The sequence below is a fragment of the Neophocaena asiaeorientalis genome, unplaced genomic scaffold (genome assembly GCF_003031525.2).
Source record: "Neophocaena asiaeorientalis asiaeorientalis breed wild unplaced genomic scaffold, Neophocaena_asiaeorientalis_V1.1 scaffold362, whole genome shotgun sequence".
Lineage (NCBI taxonomy): Eukaryota > Metazoa > Chordata > Mammalia > Artiodactyla > Phocoenidae > Neophocaena > Neophocaena asiaeorientalis.
In genome coordinates this window covers 3244111-3266923 of record NW_020175700.1, presented here as the reverse complement: position 1 = coordinate 3266923, position 22813 = coordinate 3244111, and the positions used below count along the sequence as shown (strand labels likewise).

At 47.7% G+C, this 22813-nt stretch overlaps 1 protein-coding gene across 1 annotated transcript in view; it reads right to left on the bottom strand.

Moving 5' to 3' along the window:
* Positions 1-7479, bottom strand: part of ALDH1A3 (aldehyde dehydrogenase 1 family member A3) — a 34212-nt gene extending 26733 nt beyond the window's left edge. The window contains exons 1-2 of the mRNA XM_024732048.1: positions 7354-7479; positions 1936-2040 (exon numbers count right to left, since the gene is read on the bottom strand). Of these exons, the coding sequence (XP_024587816.1) occupies positions 1936-2040; positions 7354-7452 (204 nt within the window). The 5' untranslated portion in view covers positions 7453-7479. The remainder of the gene's footprint in view (positions 1-1935; positions 2041-7353) is intronic.
* Between the last annotated feature and the right edge of the window lie 15334 nt (positions 7480-22813).

Genomic DNA, 22813 nt, shown 5'->3' with positions numbered 1-22813 from the left:
CAATGGCCAAAGATTAACTTTCCTTCTGATTATGTAAAACGTTTAAAATAGTCATAAAACCACTGACCTTAATTATTTTTCTTGGTGACCAAAGTAGGAAAAGATCATCTATTTGCTATCTCAGTGTGGATACAAACACACTCCCACAGCTCACCAATTAGGTGGGAAATGTCTGTCTTGGCATTTTACTCCAGCTGAGGACTGCAGTCCAATAGCAAAAACGGGGGTACGAGTCCTCCTCTGGATCTCAGAACTGACCACACTGAAAAAGTCCCTAGATGGGGAGGATCAGGGACTTTTTCTCCCTTTAGCCTCACCTCACCTACCCTCTGAGGGCAGAACTGTGATGATTTTATAGAAAAAGAACTGGATCATCTATGCACTGATAGAAGAATTACAATCAAAACTTCTTCTTTACTGGGAAAGAATGAGAGCTGTTTAGAGTAATGACACCCATTCTTTTTAAATTTTTATTTATTGTTATTTTTTTGGCCATGCCACGAGGCATGCAGGATCTTAGTTCCCCAACCAGGAATCAGACCCAGGCTCCCTGCAGTGGAAGCGCCTAGTCCTAACCACTGGACAGCCAGGGAATTCCCTGACACCCATTCTTATGTTCAGGAAAATGGGGTTTGAGGCTCTGGTTGCTGATGGGCAGGGGCTCACCCTCCAGGTCCCTCTGAGCCTCTCTTCCTTAGGGAGGTGCAGCCAGCAGTGGACACCTGGCACCAGTCAAGAGGGACACTCCACCAAGATTCTGTGTCTCCAAAGTGGGCTTGGAGGTGAGCAGAAGCTTTGGCAAGGGAGATATTAGGTCTTTGAATTCCTTGTCCCGGGCTCTGGGGTGGAGGCCGGGACCTCTCCAGATGCAGGAACAGGGCAGCCTCTGTCTTCTGGTGCTTGGAACAGTCACTGGGACCATGGGACAAGCCAGAGCCAGGGGCAGGGATCTTACTCTCCTCCCTGATACCTGTATACTGCACCTGGGAGTCCTGCTCTGCATCATGCTCCACCCCTACACCTTCACATCTTCACACGAGCTCCTCAGTGCTAGTATCTTTGTAAACAGAGCTTAGCATGGGGCGCTGCACATGGGAGGGTATGTATAGGTGGAAACACTCTGCATTGCATACCTATCACAAAACCATCACTAGCAGGATCAAATTCAAGCCTATTTTACACATGTGTCATTCACCCTGTTCACATTCAACATTACCTACACACTTAAGAACATCAGATGAGTACTCTAGTGGTTGAGGAGAAGGTTACGTTTCCCTTCGCTCCTTACAAAAGTGGTACCGTCAACCTTTCCCCCAATGATACATATTCAAAAGATACTTTATGGTTTGAAATGTATCAAGGACACCTCCAGAAGTCCCTTAGCTTTATATATAATAATATATATCATATATAATGTATACATATAATATAGCTTATAAAATATACCCTGCACTATCAAATACGGTTATAGACTATAGCTTTACAAGATAATTTAAGTTTCTGGTAGAAAAGAAATCTGGCAGTTGCATGACATTATTACTTCTGCATGACTTAGCAAGTCGTTCTTCCTTCAAGTCTTTTTTTTTTTTAAAGTGTCTCCTGCCAGAATGCTGCATTTCGTGAAACACAACAGCCGGAAATGCTTTCTGGAAAGATTATTTAATGCCACCAGTATCAAACAGTTGATAAAAACCTTTCCTTAAGCCACATGATAAGGAGAGCTGAGGTCATCCTCGTAGATGGAGAAACATCTATCAAAGGAGAGTGACTCTGCAGCACATCGTCCCTAATTGATCCCATTCTGGGCCAAGTGTCTGAGAAGCAGCTCGCTTAGGTCCAACCTCAGTGTGGGCCAGTTCTGCCTTATAACTCAGCTGAAGCATTTCCTTTTCCTCTAGTGATCTGTAATTGAATTACTGGAGAGGGGGCACCCACCTTATCTCCTTCTTCCACTTCACATATTTTCTCTAGAGTTGAAGGGTTATATGTGGCAAACTTTTTTCCACTCTTGGATTCGTTCCATTCATTGTTGATGAATATCTAACCAGGAAAGGAAGTTGTAATGCATTAGGCTTAAATCAAAATCATATAATTCCAACATACTGAGGACCTTAGGTAACGTCTTTTCCTTCTGTCCCTCCAACCTACCTGTCTGCCTTTTTTATAGGCAGGACCTGGAAGGGGGATGGAGCCACATGCCCAACCGGGAGCACACTCAGAATTAGAATCCAAGTCTCCTGACTTTTAACACATTTTCAGAGAACTACATTTTGTCACAATAAAACTAATTTAGAATTTTTTTCTAAAATGTCCTCTCTTTTTTTTTTTTTGCGGTACGCGGGCCTCTTACTGTTGTGGCCTCTCCTGTTGCGGAGAACAGGCTCCGGATGGGCCGGCTGAGCGGCCACGGCTCACGGGGCCCAGCCGCTCCGCGGCATGTGGGATCTTCCCGGACCGGGGCACGAATCCCTGTCCCCTGCATCGTTAGGCGGACTCTCAACCACTGTGCCACCAGGGAAGCTCTCTCTCTCTTTTTTTAAACAATAAGATGGATTCACAGAGAAATAGCAGGGTTAGTTACATAAAGTTGAATTTTACACACTCAGCAAGTTTGGGGGAAGATTAAATATGTATATATATGTGTGTGTGTGTGTGTGTGTGTGTGTGTGTGTGTATATATATATATATATATATATATATATATATACACACATACATATATATATATGGTGCCAAGAAATCCACCTGTCCCTGAAGAGTATGTCAGCAGTGAGCACTACCTTCTCCCTCCTTCCTGCTGCAAGCCCCAGCTAGATCACCAAGGAACTGGCATTATACAAGGATCTTACTATAACCCTTTAGCCCTCATTAATGCACATCAGCCCCCCTCCCCCATTCCCTTTAAAATGTCTATTTTCATGTTGGGCTTAATAAAAGCCAGTATTGGAATACAAAGATAAATATCTGTGTTAGGAAATGTTCTGGTTATATTAACATATGTAGCAAATAACGGCTTATATCCAGAACCAAAGAATTAACTCACAAAAATCACTTAGTTCAGAGACTCAGTTATCTAGAACACAGCTGAGAATAGAGACATTAAAAAGAAAAAGACATCATGAGCAAACTAAAAAGAATTCACAAGTCCATGCACTGAAATGTGTGTACTATTTACTCTTAGTTTACCCTAAGTTCTAACTGCCTTAAAAAAGCATTAAAAGAGCCAGCTTTTGGGAAAGAACTAGGAACAGAGGTGACAAATAATACATAAAACATGTTCTGACAGAATGGAGGTCCTGGCTACCTAGTGAGAGGACAGGAAACCTCCTGCTGTACCAGCTTGGGACAACTTTTTCATCAGAGCCCATCGTGGCATCAGAGAGACCCCAGTCGCAAACGTGACTGATATGCTTTAGAAGCATTTCCATCAAGTAAAATGCCATCAATAATTTCTAAGTACAGAAGTAGCTCATCAGATTCCATCTCTATATCTATATGCATATGTTTATATGCACATCTCTATACGCATTTATTCTATCTCTATATCTATATGCATATCTTTGAGTCATTTAAAGGGAGAATTGCATCACTACAAGGATTAATTTCAATGACTGTGAATTTCATTCATTCGGAATACTTGACGCCCCAGTGAGGATGGATTAGAGGGGAGCCAACTCATCCAGTGTGCAACCTGACTATGTTCTCTGTCCTGGGCTGTCCTGTAAAAAATCCTAAGCTCACAGGGAAGGAAGCCCGCTCTGGGAAGCCACTGGTGCAGTGTTTTGATAACTCTCCCTGGAAAGCAGGGAAATTTGACTGCGGTGGGGACAATGCACAGAAGGCCAGCTCTGGCTGGGCAGGTGGGCAGAGGGCCCCTGCCTCCCTGTGTGGGGTCCAGAGCTGACAGTGACCCTCGACCGTGGGATGTGCCCATCTGACTTCTGGAAGCTCAGCGCCTTCAACGTGAAGCCAGGCCCCCAGGGAAGCGCACGGAAAAGGCCAGGCTACAATTACAGGTTTATTCTTCCAGCTGAAACCAAATCCAAGAGTTCACTTTTGCCATCCAGCAAGCAATCACTCGGTAACAGTGAGAAATTAATAAGTAGAGAAGAGGAGTTAAGTTAGCGTGGGGAGGAAAGTGCAGCCAGGAAGAGAGGCCCATTTGTCGGAAGATGAAATTTCGTGGGTTAGATAATAGAGACTGTCAGTGAAAACTGCTGATTCTAGGACCTTCCTGGTATCAATTCCAAGGAGGAGGGAAAATGAGAAGGTGGTAGAAGAGAATATAAATAAGGGGATAAAAACAGATTGCAATGATCAGATGTCTGTTATACTTCATCTCCAAGCATGCTTCTCCAAAAAAAAAAAAAAAAATTACTTGGTCGTTCATGACATTGATCCATGGTCCTTTCTAACCAGCAACTTAAAAAAAATTCAGACGGCTCAACTCTACTCATATTTTCCCATCACAATGTTTCTAATTTAGCAAAAATTTTTTCTTTATACTACATTAGTAAGTAATTTTGTAAGTGGTTTCTACTGTTGCTTTTTCTCTCCAATAAAAGAAAACAAAAACACAAATGAGGAAGGGGTAAGTGTGGCCTACCAATTATGCTGGCTGTATTGTTTTGAACCCCAAAACAGGAAAATGGGTCTAGAAAAAAACTGTTCCCCTTGACTTGTGAATTGGTATGAAACAAAACTTAAAGAGGAATAAAATTATGTTACATTGAGTGGATGGGACTCACATTTTGAAGGAATGGAATGGTATACCATCCAGACTGAGCTGGAAAACCACAGCTATTATCAAGATACGGATGCCCCAGAAGAGGCGAAGGTGGTGGTCACACAAGTGAGTTCTGCTGACGCCACTTACAGAAACATCTATTGGACCTCAGCTATACTCAAAAGGAGCATATTTTCAGAAAAGGAAATCTGAGTGAATTTTATTTTTCATTAAAGAGATCATAAAAACCAGTGTTTTAATGAGCCAGAAAATCTTAAAAAAGAATTTCTGCTACTGGAAGGAAAAGAAGGGGCCCTATGAAGTGAAAGGGGCTGCTACCCTCTGAGACCTATGTGGGGGTTTTGGGGGGGACCCCCCCTCACCAAAATCACAGAGCAGAGCCCAGTGTTAAAACATGAGAACAAAGGAATTTCGTCCTTCTGGGGTCTGGACTTACCCTGGGAAATGGTCCCCCAAGGCTGGGGCTCAGACCCACCATTTCCAGCTTGTCCTCCATTAACAAGAAGCACCATGAGTCAGGTTTGAAAAATAACAGACTGCTACTGCTCACACACTCCACAGCCAGGGGGCCTCAGGGGCCTCGGGGGGCCTCGATACTGTAGTTCTGTTTCTCCCGCTTCTTTCCTCAGCCCTGTGGGCTGCCTCTGCAGCCAGGGGCTCCCTAAGCATTGCTTGCCTGGGCTCCCCACCCTCAGTCACAACCACACAGGCTGCCCCAACCCCACAACTGCTAGGAGGAGGCCTCTGTGGAAATGGGCCTGGAGCAAGGACAGAGAGACAGAGGCCTTGCCCTCCAGATGAAAGGAGGGTACAGCAGCCTACTGTCAGGCTGCCGCAGTCATCATTGCCTAGGAACCACTAAGGATCCTGGCTCTCCAGCCCCCTCCATCTCATGCCCTTCCCTCAGCCTTAGTCACAACCCGTTCTGTTCCACTAAGAAGAGGGGGCACCCAGCAGGACAACAAACACCGGTCACTCTGTGAATGTGCTAAAATCCACCTCTCTACTTAAAGGCTGCATTTACACTTGTGAAGGGGCAGAAAGAACTGCAGACAGAGAGGTAACTCCATATGTGGCTCCATTGCTCTGATAGCACTAAAAAAAGGTAAAAAGGAATAGGAAAATAATATATGTATTTTCTGGTTTCTATACTGCTTTTTAAAATCCAATAAAACAAAACACTACTACCACCAACAACAGGTGACCACCACGAGTGTTAGGGGCTAAAAAAATTTAGGTACTATTTTCACTGTTCCCAGAATATGAGTTGGAATTTGCACTTTGGAGCTGATACTACTTAGGAAACTACATTAAAAATAATCTCCACCGAAGTGTCTCTGTTGGTTACAGAGCCCTCTGGAAACAGTTAATTTTAATGTCATGTGATCAGAGGTCCAGCCGACAATAAAGCGCCAAGAGATCAAAATCTGAAGGCCACACATAGTGGCCCACAACTTTCTCTGCTTGATTAAAACTATTTGAGAGGCATAATTGCTACTTGTGAAAGTAAAATTGATGGAGGAATTTTCTAAGTGCTATGTCAGCTGGAGTTGGGGGCAATGGATAAGATGCAAAAATAAAAGGAGACAAACTTGGGCAAAATGAAGCCAACCGTGGCTCTTGGCCTGCACCCCTGAAGTGCCCCCAGAGCCAGCCCAACGGCCTCCAAACAGCCTCGGGGTGTCTTCCCACCGGAGGGGACACGCTCCCTGCTGGCAACAGGGCTCCCAGTCCTGCTCAGCCCGGGCTCCAGGCCTCGCCATCTTCCTTTCTGCCCTAGGCAGGTGTTCTCACCGCTTTGTCGGTGCTCCAGCCTCCTAGCCCACAGCGCAAAAAGGACAGCGAGCCTCGGGACTCTGCGGCGCGATGGGGCCCTGCCACCCGCGGTTTCCCAGGCCCAGATCTGAGACCATGATCTGCCAAGACCAAGGTCTCTGGGCTCCGGGACAGTCTCATCAGTGAGCACCTTCCTACTAGCCCTCGTTCTACTGGTAAGCTGGTAAGAGCTAAGCACAGGAGGTGCCTAACTTCTCTCCGCTTGCTCCCGCTGACGTTTCCGGACACTTCCCGAGGCAGCCTGACCTCTCAGGTCGGCTCTTGGTGTTTGCAGGGACCCTCTGACCTTCTCGAAGCCCGACCCCTTCAGCCCCGGAAACTACGCCGCAGGGTCTGCTGGAAGACCACCGCGCCCAAGTCACGGGGCACCACCGCTCGCCTTCAAAGCGGGCCCTGCAGGGGCACGTCGGGGCCGCACCGGGCTTCAGCCTGGCACCGCGCGGCCGCTGCAGAGCCTCCCTCGCCCGGTTTTCGCGCCCGAGAGCCCGTCTGGGGGTGCGGATCTTGGCGTCCCTTTTGGGGTGCGCGGTGGACTCCCGCCCGGCATGCCCAGTGCTGAACGCTGCTTCGGGAGGGCTCGGCTGAGAGGAGAGGCTCGAGTCACAGGAGCGCCGGGCGAATTCAGCTGAGGGCTCTCCGCCCCAGCTCCCCGCACTCTCGGAGCGCAGCAGCGGGGCTCCCGGCCTGCTGACCCCTGGTCCCCGCCACCGTGGCCGGGCAGCCCAGCGCGGAGCCAGGCGGCCGTCGGGTGGGACGCGAGTCCGTCTCACCTTGGTGAACTTGACCTCCAGGTTGCGCACGGGGCGCGGCAGGGTGGGAGACTTCCTGTCCGGCTGCCCGTTCTCCACGGCCCCGTTGGTGGTGGCCATGGCTCCTCCACGCTCCTGGGTCCGAAGCGCCCGAGTCTTCGGCGCCTGCTCCGGCCTGGGCGGTGCGCAGCCTACTCGCGGGGTGACAGCTCCGCGCCGCTTTATGGAGCGCCCCACGCCTCCCGCCCGAGGGGGCTGTCTAATTGGCTGCAGGACTAGAGGAAGGGAGGGCTGGCGGGAGGGGAGGGGGCCTCGCCCGCCGCCCCTGCGGGAGCCCGGCCACCCCCAGCCCGGCCACCGCGCCGCGCGCTCCCCGCCCGGGAGGCTGCCCTTGGAGGAGCTCCCGAAACGCCGCCGGGCCCCGGAAGTCCCAGGACTCGAGCAACGGGCCGGGGCAGGAATCGGGGGCGCGGGGCTGCTGCGCTGGCTGGCAAGTCCGCCCGCGGCACCTGCCGCCCCCCGCCCGCTGACTCTCCGTGCACTCGCCCAACTTTGGTCCGCGCCCCGCGCTCCGGGAAGGCGCGCCCTCCCGCCCGCCCGCTGAGGGCCTTGCGCCGCGTCCGGGGTCAGGGACCCCGCGGGGAGGCCCCGCGTCGCTGCCCACGTGCCTCGGCCTAGAGTCCAGACGCCGGGGCCGGGCTTGCAGGACCGACGTCCGCCGCGCCCCATTCGGCCCGTGCCGGGACTGCGGGCAAGCGGGCGCGGAATCTCCCCCGGCCCTGGGCGTCACACGCCGAGGGGCAGAAGGCTAAGGAAAAGCCTTTGGCCCTTCCTTCCCCGTGCTGTGGCGTCCCAGCGCGGCCAGGCCCCTGACCTTCACAGGCTCACAGCGGGGCTCCAGCCCGAGGCCCTGGGATGCAATTGTTCTGATTTCTTTTTTTAAGGCATACATTATACCTTAGTTTTTTAAAAAAATAATAAACAAAAGAGAAAGCACGTGAGATCTTTGCAGCTTTAAGTGTTGAAGCGCTTATCGCGTAGGTTGCTCAACTTGCCAAGGAAGCACGTCCAGCTCCTCTCAAACGTTGCACCAAAGCCAGGGACTTGCTCCAGGTCCTATCTGAGACATGGAAGCGTATTCTCATGTATGTCATTCCTCAGGTTTCTGGAACGATGATGTGGGGCATCAACTGGAGGACAAAAGCAGTGGTTTAATCCCCAGAACCCTCAGCTCCTCAGTCCATTTCCTTCTGTGAGTAATCTCAGGTGTCAAGCAATGTGGACACTCCTTACTGTCCTGAGGCTCCTTCTGTTTGTTTTGGGGCTCTCAGTGTCCATCTCTATCCTCTCTCTCCTTCCTCACTGCAATGCTGCTGATTGTCCTGGATAGTGGAATAAGCTTTTAAACTTTTGCAAACCTGTCATCAGACCACCTGCCTTCTGGGAATGAAAGGGTCCTATGCTGTTGTGGCTTAGAATGCACAGGTGAAGCAGGGAAAGGGGACAATGGGTCCCCCGGGGCTGACCGACATCAGTGAGTCTGTTCTTGATGCCAGGTTTACTGACACTGATGAGTCTCAGAACAATGCTGTCTCTTTCCTTAGCTGCTCCTGCAAGTCCCTGGGCTCCCTGTCTTGCCTGGCTGGCCCTGTGGCCCCCACTCGGGCCTCTTGGAAACATGTGGACAGATGTCTCATGCCAGGGCCTCTACCTGGATGTTGAGCCCCAGCGTCTGGGTGCATGGGCCCAGCAGGGCCTGCAGGGTCTGGAGGCAGACCCTCCTGACCAGCAGCAGTTGGCCTCGGGGGCCGACAACCTCACCTGTGGCTCCTCCTGTTGACATCCACCCACATGATCTTGGGAACCTGGGATCAGAGTGGGGTACTCAGCCATAGGAGGTGGCTCCCAGAGAGCAGGTTAGGAGGATGGGCCTGGCTCGAGATTTGTTCAGACCAGCAGGCTACCTCTGCTCCCATCTTGCCACTCAGTAGGAGGGATGAAAGCAAGATGCTCTTCTCCCCATTTTACGGGTAAGTAAACAGAGGCATACAGATACTTGTACCAGACATCACTTGCGGTGGAGGAACCAAGGCCAGACTGTGTGTGGGTGGATGGTACAGGGTGTGGAGGAGGGATTTCTCTTACCTTCCTCTGCACCCTTCTTTCACCAAGGGCAACACCTGTCTATTGTGGCCCCATGTCACCGGGGCAGCAGAGAGCACAGCAAACGTATAGGTGCAAAATGATAGCAGCATCCCTCCAGGTGTGCCTTGTATAGAAATCAAACCCTTAGGCACCAGCCTCAGAGGTGGTGACTATAGGTGCCAGGAAAGGAGGAAGGACTGTTTTCTCCCATTATCAGCCATTGGATGTCTGGGCGGCAGGGGGATTGTCTGAACATCTAAGGCTTTAGAGGCCCAACCCTTCTGACCACATCCCTGACCTGGATTCCAGCTGTGTGCCCTTCGGTTGTACACTTCACTCTGAGCTTCGGTTTCTTTTTCCATAAAATAATCTCACTTTATAGTGTTTAGGGAAGCTAAAGTAAGAAAATGGTGCTTTATAAGCTGTAAAGTGCTGTATACATGCCAGCTCCTCATTTTCCTATTCTTCCTTGAGATTGATTCCTCTTAGTAGGCTTTCTTCTGGGAAGTTAGCAAGTCTCTCTGGCTTCTGTCTGGCTTCCGCCAACTTCCCTGGTCAAACAATAGTCACTCTGCTAATTTCATTGTAAAAATAGCATTTGTATTTTGTATTCAACTCTGTGGTGGTGCTACTGCTGTCTGCTGCTTGGCTTCTTGGCATCTCAAATTATATAAGTCCAGGACATCTCATGCTGAGGGCTTACTAGTTTGATGAACATTTAATAAAAATAATCATGAATAAAGATGAGATAAAAGACTGAGATAAAATTTAAGTTAGATATTCCACCCCCTCCTAAATCTCAACCTAATTCATTTTTAAATGCATAAACCTTGTAGGAGATATTGAGGTCTGTAGCAAATGTAATTCATAATGATAAGGAGAATGATAATAATGGAACCCCTTTTTGTTTTACCTCATTTCCAGTCTGGTACCTAAGCCTTACTAGGGGTTCCCAGAGGCCTGCTGAGGGCCCTCAGCACCTCCAGAGCTGGTGGCCACCTGCAGAGCTGCCTCCCACAGGCCACTCACCTTACCCAGCACCCAGGAGTCAATGTCAGCCTCCAGGACCTGGGCGTGTGGGAGCCTTTCATGGAAAGCCAGGCTCCTTGGGTGAAGGCGGTTCTCTAAAGAAGGGAAACAGTGTGGCCCTTCAGTGCAGGTGACCTCACCTCAGTTTGCTTGGCTAAAAACTGGGCTGACGGGGTGAGGAAAGACTTTACTGCGAGCACCTCCCAATTGGTGTCAATGGAGTAGATGCCACGTTTCGTGTGTATTGTTCAATGTTGCCCAAACTTGACTTGAGTAGGGGACTACTTGCCTTTCAGCCTCCCTGTAACTTAAGACCCCCATGCTACTACATCATTCTCTCCTCAGGGAACATGTAAACACATCTGCTTTCCTGCAAGATTTCATCAGTGATGACACCAGAGGCAGGAACGCCCTGGCCTGAGGAAGATGAGCCAGCTGACACCCAACCCCTCCAGCCCCTCTAGTCCTTTCTGGCCTTGAGGGAAGATCTTCCACACACAATATTGATCTGGGGTAAATCAGTTTTAGTCCAGGCGGAGGCAGAGAACTAAGTACCTAAAAGCAAAGAAGACACATCAGAATCTTTGTGGATCAGGCCTTGATTAGGTCTCACACACTCAGCCTGACAGTTCATGGCTGCCAGGATTTTCTCCTGGTCCGCCTTCCACCAATAACTGCTGTGATTAAGAGTTATGAAAAGGGCAGGAGAGAGCATGGCAGGTAAGGTAGAGACAACTGGTTGACCACCCAGTTCTTCACTATTTTCTTGCTGGTGGAACTTTATATTATTGAAGGCAGCAATGTGCTTTGATAAAACATATTTTCCAGCCTCTCTGGTAGGCAGTAGCTGTTAATTAGATATAAGCCAAAATCTTTGGTTTGGGCTTCTAAAGAAGCTCGTTACATGGGACTGAGTCAGCTGAAAGGCTCTTCTTTCTTACTGCTGCCTGGAACATAGACATGAGGGCTGGGCCTCCATCAGCCGTCTTGTGACCATAAAGCAATGCTGAGAATGGAAGTTGTATGGTAAGGAGGTTGGAGCAGGCACACAGGAAGAGCCCAAGTCCTTGATGACCCTGGAACTAGGCTTTATGCTCTGGATTTCCTTTCTTGGATTTCTTACATGTGAGCAAAGTGTAAATCCCTGTCTTATTTAAGCTTGCTATTTGGGCTTTCTGCTACATGTGGCTGAACCTCATTACTAAGTGACACAGCTGGCTATTTAAACCATGCCCCAACACCATGACTAGAAAAACAAACTTCTAAACTCAACTGGAATAATTATGTCATGTTTGTATAGAAAGAGCAGCACGTTTAAAAAAAGTCTTATCACCATCTGTACTTTTTTGGCTTTAATCAAATGCTCTGAACATTCTGTGCTCAGGTTTACAGTAAAATTTTTTGAAAAGACAAAACTAACCCTGGGATAGAATAAATGAAGCTAGCTCATTGATTCATCTACAGATTTAACTGCCTAAATTGGATGGTGAGGTCCTATCTATGGAAGAGAGACCTTTTGTTGCAAAGGCCCTCATGGGGCTGGGCAGATAGCCCACCTTTCTATGGTGCCCGTGGGTGTTAGCTGTTGTGGCTTCACTCTCCAGCCTGCTGAGGAAGGTACCAACACTCAGAAAGCTGATGGGACTGCACGGGTCCTGGGCCACCCAGACCTGGAAGCTGCTTGACCAGGCCAGCACTTGATCCAGGCAGCAAGAAGTCAGACTTTTGGCTTTAAAGCACATAAAATGTAATCACTGCATCTCACTTGTAATACTCTACACATCTTAGTACCGCCACCAGACTTCCTCAGTGACATGAAGATTTGTTTGTAAACTTTCCAACCCTCTTAAAAATTTGGGGATTCTGAGTTCTGAACCAAATTTGAATTATTTGGGCGTTTGAGTTCAATTTACTTCTGACAAAACACACTTCCTGGTTAGAAGGAAAGTTGTTTAAGGGGCTTATAAAAGGGTTCTGGAAGATTCTTGGACACAAAGTGGCTCTCACTAAACAATTGTGCTGAGTTAAGCCGAATTGAATCCGAAACATACATATTAAATTTTCCTTGAAATCCACAGGGGTATAAAAATGTCGGGAAAGGGGGCTTAGCAAGATACAGTTTGCCAAACCCAAAATGTTTGAAAACTAATTTGAGTGTGTTAGTTTGGCGAATCACTCCTGGGCTCATCCATCCTAACCTCACAGTGACAAGACTTTCCTCCTGCCTTTCAGCCAGGACTCCCTATAAAGAAGCATCAATTACCAAAGAATCTTCCTTTGGATTTTTGCCATTACTTGAATCCTGCAGTAGAGAAAGGGTGGGAGAGGTTGTTAAAATCTGTGTTCTCGTGAGATGACCTGGGGATTCTCCTGCACTTGTGCTTGTGGTGTAAGAGTTGCTCAGGCGGAGCTCTTGAGGTTCCCCTGTGATTAGAAAGTCTCTAGAAAGTACATCATGTCTTAGCATATGTTTAGGTATGACAGATGGGAAGGCAATTTATGTATACTTTAATCTGGTATTTTGTTTTTTGATATGGAAGTATGGTGATCCAAAAACATCCATCCGACCCTCAGGGGATTAGATTAATTAGTGACCTGTAGCATTTTCAAATTTATGTTTTTCATTATTGAGCATGTCTGCAAGCACTGGGCTTGTATTATATTACATATATTCTATTTATATTCTATTAATGCTATTCTATTTATATTCTATTAATTCTATTATTTATATTAATTATATGTCATATCATATTATCATTAAATACAGTTTATCAGTTAAAAGACGATGGATTGGATAAGGTGTATTTTCTACCAGCAACAGTTAATAAGCTTAAACATTAAGAACAAACCTTAAATTATAGATTTCACATGTTTTAAATGTGCATCTTATAAATTCCATGGACACTTCAATTATTATGAATTTCAGCCCATCTTTTATCCCAGGAAGTGCCCGTCTTTGCACCTGCTAGCAATGTCCAATGATTCCATTGCACTCTTCCAGTTGGCCACTAGATGGGACCAAGCTAAGTAGGAAGTTGCCAGTGAAGTTTTTTCCACTGTGAGAAATAGGACTTTCCCAACTTACAAAGAAATGGTGTTGACATTAGAGTGCCTCAAACTTCAATTGTATCATAGACACAATGTTAGAACTGGAGATTAGTGTACAGGCTAGCCCACAAAAGCCCACTCACTTCTCATTGAGCCTATAAGGGGTCCTGCCTTTTGAGACCAGACACATGTGGGTGTGATTCTTTGCCCAGGGAGTACTCAGACCTGGCACCTGAGCTTTTCAGGCCTCTACTTCTTCTTCTGAAAATGCGAGTCATTGTTCCTTCCCAGATAGGGGGTCGTGGGGTTAAACGAGAGAGCAGGTGTGACACACCAAGCACACTTGCAGTGAAACAGACACGAAGACATCACTGCTGCCCAACTCATCATTCATCTGACAGAGCCCTGTCCTGCCTGCCCTCAGCTCCCAACCATCACTCCCACCTGGGTACCCACCCAATCCTCCTCCCTCCCTGTCCCTCACACAGTCAAGACAGCCAAGGACTCTCTAATGGAAATTTGCCAAGAGACTGCAGGAAATAGATTTTTTAATGCTAAAGGATAAACATGTATGAGCCTAGGAGATGGGCCTTGTAAGCATACAGACTGGGTCAGATTCCCACTAAGGCATTTTCTAACCTCTTTATTCAAAACTTCTGGGACTGTTTCCTCACCTGTCAGAAGAGGATGGTGGGACCTCCATCACAGGTCGAGAGACCTAAATAAGATCATGATGTGACACGGCTGGTCTCTGCCTGCTGTGTAGGGGATGCCCCATTTATGCCCCCTGAGACTCTCCTGCTGGGGAGACAGACCCCAGCCCCTTCCTTCAACCCTGGCCAAGCAACTCCCAGGTGGGTGGGCAACTTTTCAACCCTTCTAGAACCTTCTTCCTGATTTTCTCCCTGATCAATGCCACAAGTGGCTTTCAGCAGGTCCAGACCTCAGAGACCCTTCTCTGGCTGACTCTAGACCTACTCCCCCTGAAACATTCCCCTTCACATATATTTATGCTTCATCTCATCTTTGCAGACACTTCCTGGGCTCCTTTTAGAAATCTTTTTGGTTTGGGGGCTTCTGCAAGCCAGACTTTGCTCTGACTTGTTTCTCTCTCCTGTTTCATTAGCCATTTATGAGGGCTGACTCTTCTTAATCTTACTAGTCCAGATCAGCCATAAGGTTTCTTTCCCAGGCTGACTGTCAGGCATGAGTAGGGCACTTGTGGCACTGTGCAAAGAAGCATCTCAACTCATCATCAGAGTGGTGATAGATTAGCTATGTCTGCTATGGGCACAGCATGAAGGGAAGCCCTAGAAACCAGCCTTGTCACATTGTATGGTGCACAGGAATCCCCTGGGATGTTGTTAAAATTCAGACTACATTCATCAGTCTGAGGTGGGGTTCAGGATTCTGCACCACTAACAAGCTGATGACAAGTATCTTAGAAAGTACCCTTCTAGGTTGGCAGCATCACCATCTTCTGGGAGCTTTTTAGAAATGCAGACTCTCAGGCCCTGCCCTAGACCTACAGAGAAAGAATCTGCATGTTAACTGGAGCCCCAGGAGTTTCACATGCACATCATGGCAGGAGAGGGCCACCAGGCACCATCTTGTGAAAAGTGCCCCCTGCACCCCCAACCTGAAGCCCACCTTGTCAGGATGGCTGAAATAAGTCCTTCTTCTCTTTCTAGTTGTTACTTTTCAGATTGAAGATGACTTTATGTTTCACCATGAGCCCAAGGCAATTCCAAGAAAATTCTTCAGAGGCTCCTACAGCTGCCCCCAAGGGAATGGCTTTGAAGAATTTAAATCAATACAGTTTTACAAGATCAAAGCCCAGAAATACCAGGACAATACTATGAAGAGGTTATATTTTCATTACATGGAATACAAATTGCTCTTTATATCCACCTTGAATTCAGGGGCTTGAGGATGGCAGGTTTTAACAGGAAGAAATACAGACTTGGGGAAGGTAGGGGGACTTTCAGGGCACTTTGGTGGTTAGGCCTTGTGCCCATTGGAGGGGCTTGGATGGATATTACTATACCCAGAGGCCCACACTGAGACGTGAGACTCCCTTCCCGGGGACAGCAGGTTACAACAAGGTGTTTGCCCAGAATGGGTGAAGTGGTGACATCCAAGGAGCAAGTGTAGCAGTGGATGGTCGAAGCAGGTGGTGGGAGGCCAGAGCATGGAGATGGCAGTGGGCCTCCAGCTTTTTCGTAAGAGCATCAGCTCTAGGCATTGTACATATTCCAACTAAGGGGGTAGCTACATTATAATAAACATGATTTTGTGTATAGAGAATTATAATTAAGCATCTATTTGTGTAGTCACTGATTCAGTATTGGTCTTCTTTATTAAACTGAGCTCTGTGAAGAAAGGGACACTGTCTAGTCTCTCCACTATTGCCAAGCCAAGTGGCCAACATAGGGGAGGTGCCAAAAAAAAATCACTGAATGTTGAGTCGATGCATTGCTTCCATATTTTATTATGGACTTAGGTGAAATAACTATTCTCGGGCATCCTGGCTCCAGCAGTTGCTGGCTGTGTGACCTGGGGCAGGCCTCTAAAGTTCAGCTTCCTACTCTGTGAAATGGGACAGTTCAGTAGCACACAGCTGTGTAGATGACCTGGTGTTACTGGGCTGTTCTGGAAATGGGCCTCTCCAGGTGAGGGTGCCTGGTCAGGCTAGGCATGTGGTCACCCTTCATCTCCTCAAGGAGGGGTTCTCCAATGCCACAGGACATTCACTGACAAAGGTCAGGGTCTTTTTGCTCCCAATGGGATGGAAAGGAAGGTTGATTAAGGGAAGAGAACTTTTCTTAGTCCAGCCTTTGCCTGGAGATACCCAAGCAAAGGCTGAACTAGGAAGAAACACTGTCTAAAGTAGAACTGACTGCACAAGACACAGAAGGAACACAGCATAGCAGGACCATGCCCTCTCCTCTCTGACTCTAAGCCCTCCCACAATGAAGCAACTCCTCCCACCCTGCAAGGCTGCTTGTGACCGCCCTCCTGCTCTATGCCACGTCCACACCATGCTGTGTACTTGCCAGGCGCTGGCTGTGCAGGGTATCTTTCAGTTCTGAAAACATGGTCATCATGTCTCCACCTCAGGGCCTTCGTGATTGCACTTGCGTCTTTCTGGACCTCTTCTGTTATGAGAGTCTTATTTCAAATGCTGCCTCATAAGAAAGGCCTCCCCAAATAACCCGTCTAAAACAGTGTCCCCATCCTTCTCTCACAGCACCCAATTCTACTGTCTTTATAGCACTTCTCATACTTTTCAAATTGTTGGTTTATTGTCTGGAACCCTGCTTCCAGAACCTAAGTGCACAACTGTAGAGATCCCCGCACCAGCCACCAAGTAGTGTTGTGGACCCAGGACAGCTTGGTACCAGATGCCGCAAGGGGCCCCAAAATATTCAAAATGCAAACGGCCATTTATATATTTGGCATATTCATCAACTGTGAGTTGGGTAGTTTATTAGTAGGTCTGCAGTGAATGTATCAGGACTAGTTCTCTTTCTAGAACAAATTAAAATGAGGCTTTGGGTTGGAGTAATACAAACAAATTCTGCTTGTCTTCCCATCCATTCCTGGGACATTAATTGATGAAATAACATTATCAATGGTTAGCTGATGTAGTAGACCTGGGAGAGGCCATACAGATCTCCAAAACCTATTTCTTTATTTCACAGGCAAATCAACTCTGGACTCGGAGGGGTAGCCTTTGTCCATAGTCATAGAGCTAGCTGATTCCCAGTCCAGGATGTTTTCTTCTGCACCATGTGGAAATCCATGATCCCCAGGCATAAATGCGCAAGCACCCTCTTGATTTGTATCTTTTAAAAAGTAGTAAGGCAGGGCTTCCCTGGTGGCTCAGTGGTTGAGAGTCTGCCTGCTGATGCAGGGGACACGGGTTCGTGCCCCGGTCTGGGAGGATCCCGCATGCCGCGGAGCGGCTGGGCCCGTGAGCCATGGCCGCTGAGCCTGCGCGTCCGGAGCCTGTCCTCTGCAACGGGAGAGGCCATAACAGTAAGAGGCCCGCGTACCAGAAAAAAAAAAAAAAGTAGTAAGGCAATCCTGAGCAAAATGGACTTCTGCTAAGCCAAAAGGTTTGACACTTTGTTAAAGCATTTTATGAGCTGGGCTTCATGACTACAGAAAAATAGGATATGGCTTTTGCTCTCAAGGAGTTTGTAATTTAGTTGGGAAAATATGTCCAGGCAGCATAATTACTTATCAATTCAAGATATTATGCCATTCTGGAGAGGCAAGAGATGGTACTCCTGAGTATAGGGAAAGCTTTTGTAAAGAAAGAAATCAAAGATTACATACTTGGGCCTTTTTGTTGTCACCCCACTTAGGTAAGATAAGAGCAGGCAGCATCGGCTCAGTTCTACCAAAGATACCAGAGAGTCCCAACTTTCAAGTCTGCGTGAGGCTTGTGTGCATTACACTGGGGCCAAGGGGCTGGTGAGCTGCGGCCCAATGTATTGCCTGGCACCGTCATCCTTTGGACCCTCCACTTCTGCCTGGCCCCCAGCATCTCCCTCGTAAGGCATTCTAGTGTGTGCTTTAAAGATAGGCAATTCCTCAGGGAGTCCTCGAATGGCTGCAGAGTCTGGAAGTGCTGAAAAGAGGCCTGATTTGGGCATTATTGGTGGTATCTGGCCTATGTGTTGGGACACAAAATAAAGGTCACCAACTTAGAGCAGAACCTCCTTCCAAAGGAGAGAGAGAGGCACTCTCACCCCCAATCTGTCTCCTCCACCCTGAACTGGCACTTAGGAAGCTGCGTTGTCAGGATGCTTGGCACACCCACGTTGGGCATACTGTTTAGGGTATTGGTTCTCAAGAGGGAAAACATTCTTTAGTTATTGCTTTTCTTAAAACATAGCATGTAGGACTTCCCTGGTGGTGCAGTGGTTAAGAATCCACCTGCCAATGCAGGGGGCACGGGTTCGAGCCCTGGTCCGGGAAGATCCCACGTGCTGTGAAGCAACTAAGCCCATGCACCACAACTACTGAAGCCCACGCACCTAGAGCCCATGCTCTGCAGCAAGAGAAACCACTGCAATGAGAAGCCTGTGCACCACAATGAAGAGTAGCCCCTACTCGACGCAACTAGAGAAAGCCCGTGAGCAGCAATGAAGACCCAACGCAACCAAAAAAAAACAACAAAAAAAACATAGCATGTAGCTATGAGCAATCACATACTGCTATTTCAGCTCTACCCAGTATATAGGGACTAATAGACGAACTTGCTTTTTCTCTTCCAGTTGTACTGGGTTTATTGTCTCTTATGGGCATTAAACATAACAAAAGCTTGAGTAAAGGTGACCTGGCATACCTTTGTCTGTAACAGCACTTACTTACCTACAGTCTCTCATCTTTCAAATGATGGAGCAACTTCCTTTGTGTTAACCTCTGTGATTGAAAGAACTTATTTTTGGTAACTTTCCCAACCCACAAAGCCAATCCCATTTTAAGGTGGAAAAGTACAGTGTAACAATGGCATCACTGTCTTTTTGTTGGTGACGTGAAAATGTTTGAAGCTTGACCCTAACACCAGACACTGTCAAAAGGTAATGCCTTGTACAAAATAACAAACCAAATCCCAAACGTCTGTTTACGGTCATCACGGTTCATTTCATTAAGCCATAACTCTGATTACATTCTTTCTCCTACCCTACCCTGAAGGCTGAGCTCTGAGGCCAGGGGGCCTGGCCTACTCTTCCCTGGGAACTGAGTGTCCAAAAACACATTTGTGCAAAATCGATGCAGGAAACCCTCAAGCTCTGTGGGGACCTTACTTCTGGGGCTCCCTCCAGCCTTGGAGTCGTGCTTCCATCTCCCCCCTTCTGAGCACCTCACTCCTCGAGGTCCCTGGTTCCTGTTGCACCTGCAGAGATCCCACTGGGAAATTCCTGGCTGAGGAGGCAGAGGGTGAGGCGGGTGAGGCGGGTGAGGCAGGTAATGTGCGTGTGAGAATATGTTTTCACCTGCGATAATGACGCACAGGCAGAAATCTTAATAGAATAGGATGGAGTAGACAGAGGGAGCCAATGGCTATGGGTGTGGGGTGGTGTGGGTGACCCTGTCCCTCTGTGTGTGAGCCTTCCATCAAGTCACCTTTCATCTTGGCAAATTTTTCCCAGAGCCCCCTCACTGCTGTAAATGACAGATCTAAAACATGGAGGAGAGAGCTGTCCTCAACCCCATGCATGCAACGCTTGACAGTGTGTGCTTTGGCCTCACATGTGCCTTCAGGAACACTCCTTTGTATGAGAGACCAAGTGAATAAGAAGGCAGGCTGTGGAGGCAGATTGCCTTGGGTTCCATTCCCACCCTCAATGGTGTGGGGCCTGGGCAAGCCCCCTCGCCCCTTTCAACCTAAGCCACCTCACCTATAACATACAGATTGTCACACCTACTCATGGGGTGTGGCAGGGGCAGCTAATCCCCAAATATGGCTCCCATGAATGGTCCTCCTGGGGTTCACGTCCATGAGTGGTCCCTCCCATGCTAACTCTGGGCTGGTCCTGCCTCTGGTTTAACTACAGTCTTAAGTAAGGTCTTGCAACTTCTGCTTCTGCCCTTTTGGGGGCCTGAGCTGCCATGTGAAAAGTCCAGATATCCTTCAGAGAGACCATGTAGAGAGACTACAGAGAGACAGAGAGGCCCTGAGACGAAAGAGACAAGACCAGTCATCCTAATGTCCTGACTGCCTTCCATCTATCCCTGCTAAAGCTCCAGACAAGTGAGTGAAGCCATTTTGGATGTCCAAACCTGTCACCATCTTGAACAATCAGCCCTAGCTGCCATCTTGGATGACCAGACCCAGCCAACTTCTGACTGTAGCTACATGAAAGACACCAAACTAGACCAGCAGAAGGACCTTCTAGCTGAGGTCCAGACAGTACTTAGAATCATGAGAAATTATAAAATGCCTATTATTTTAAGTCACTGAGTTTTGGGGCAGTTTATTATGTAGCAATAGATCACAAGACCCTGGGGCATATACTAAAGTAAGAAATGCTAGCTATCTACACAGTATCCACTGTGAGGATTGGAAAGATTTTTTGTTAAGTCCCAATATAGTGCCTAGCATATAGCAGGTGCTCAAAAATAGCCATTTTATTGTTATAAATAAATATAAATAGGTGGTTTTCCCTCTTCTGAGACCTAATTAGTCTAAACACTCACCTCTCATGGGCCTTGAATCCTGATATTCTGGAAGTTTGATTAACTCTATAGAAAGGGGCTCCCAGTGTGCCTATCCACAGGCAGAGCTATATTTCAGGGGCTTCTCATTTAACAAATATTTATAGGGCTGCTACTATGTGCCAGACTCCAAGCCAGGCGATGAGGCTCCAGAGGTAAAAAAACAGATACACTGGTGATCTCATAGCTCTTACAGACCAGGGAGAAGTCAGACTCAGAATGAGACATTGCAAGTGTGAATAGCAGTATGGGGAAGTGCAGAAAGAGGAGGACATAGTTAAGTTTAGTTTAGCTGCTGGTGACAGAGACTGGAAACCATGGGGACTTAAAGAAAATAAAGGTTTATTTTCACATAAAAGAAATGCAGAGATGGGAAGTCAAGAGCTGGTGAGGTAGCTCCACACTCAATCACCAGAGAGCCTGACGTCTTCTGTCTTTCCTTCAGCTCAGCCATCTTAGCTTGTACATTCCATCCTCAGGTTGGCCCCAAGAGGCCTGCTGGAGCTCCAACCATCATGACTACATTCCAAGGGGAAAAGGCAAAGCAGAAAGCCTACCTTCAGGTTTAACTATCCCTCTTTTGAAGAACTTTATCTGACGCACCACCCCTCTCCAAAAGATGTTTACATCTCCTTGGCCACAGATGTCTGAAACCTGGGAAATGTAATTTTTTTGCTGGGCCCACTGTTGCCCCCAACAATATAAGGGTCTGTTAGTCAAGAAGAAAAAGTTATAGGTATTGGTTGGCAACTAGCAGCTTCTGCCACAGGGACAACTTCCTAATCACAGAAGTTCCATCCTGGGGAAGTGACATTTTTAAGCAGAAAGAAAGGATGAGTTCATTAGGGAGAAAGCTTTGCAGAAGCAACCTTTGCATAAAGTCCAGAGGTAAAAAATCTCAAGGAGCCTTCAGGAACTCACAGGAGTCCAATATGGACCTTTTGTCCCTAAATATAGTTTCCTCATCTGCCTAGCAGGAGCTTACTTTAGCTTAAGACCTGTAAAAAATATGAGCCTTCCCCTCCATCCAAAAAAGCTGGAGTCCCCTTTCACACTTGGGTATGAGCGAGTTTCCACTCTACAGAACACACTGGCAGGCTGAGGGAAAGTGAGGAGCTGAGGCCCTAGAATGTGATGGAGAAAGAGGAACTCGCAAAGTTAGGGGAGATGGACCTTTGCCTCCCTCTTCTTCGCCCTCAGGGGGCCTCTGAGGGCAAGGGGCACAGGTGACCCTCTAAAGCAGTGGCCAGAGAAGCTACAGCTGTAAGACTTCCGGTAACTTCCGAGAGGACTTGGCACCACACTATCTGTTTGCTGATTTTGTATCATAAATGCATGAAGCAATATTTTACGATTACAACTTCCTGCGCTCTGGGCCCTATAGCAAGGCCTACTCTAAATTCCTTTTGTTCTGATCCTACACATCAATTCAGCATGTGAGGGGGTCTGGAGAGAACTCAGCTAGATATGCAAGCCAGACAAATGGAAAACATGTTGGGTTTTTTTTTTTTTTTTTTTTTTTTGCCTTTCAACAACTGGACCTGCCAAGCCCACTTCAAGGAAAGGAGCTGCATTTTAAGTTAGCCCCATTTTCTGGAACTGGTGAAAATATCTTCATTTTTTGGGTTTCCGCCTGTGGTTACCTTGTGAGGCTTCCCAGTTCCTTGTGTCCCCTCCCAGGCTGCATCCTGGCTCCTTGGGCTTGATTTCCCATCACATCTGCTGTGGGCTGACTGCCCAATCATTTTCCATGAATGCCTCTGTACAGAGAGGTCTCCACAGCTGTACAGCTCAAGATGCACCATACCCAACACAGACCCCTGGCAACCCTGGCCAGAGAGCCATTGGAAACTGGCATTTACTGGGAAGCGATTTGATTTTGTGATCACGTAGCCCTGCTCTACAGCTGACACGGGCCTGAATACTCCCTTCTCCCAGGAGCTTCCTGTCCCTCACGTTGTTGCTGTTTGGAAATGTGAGGCTCAGAAAGGGAAATAGAAGGTGGTAGCATCATAATCTGGGAATA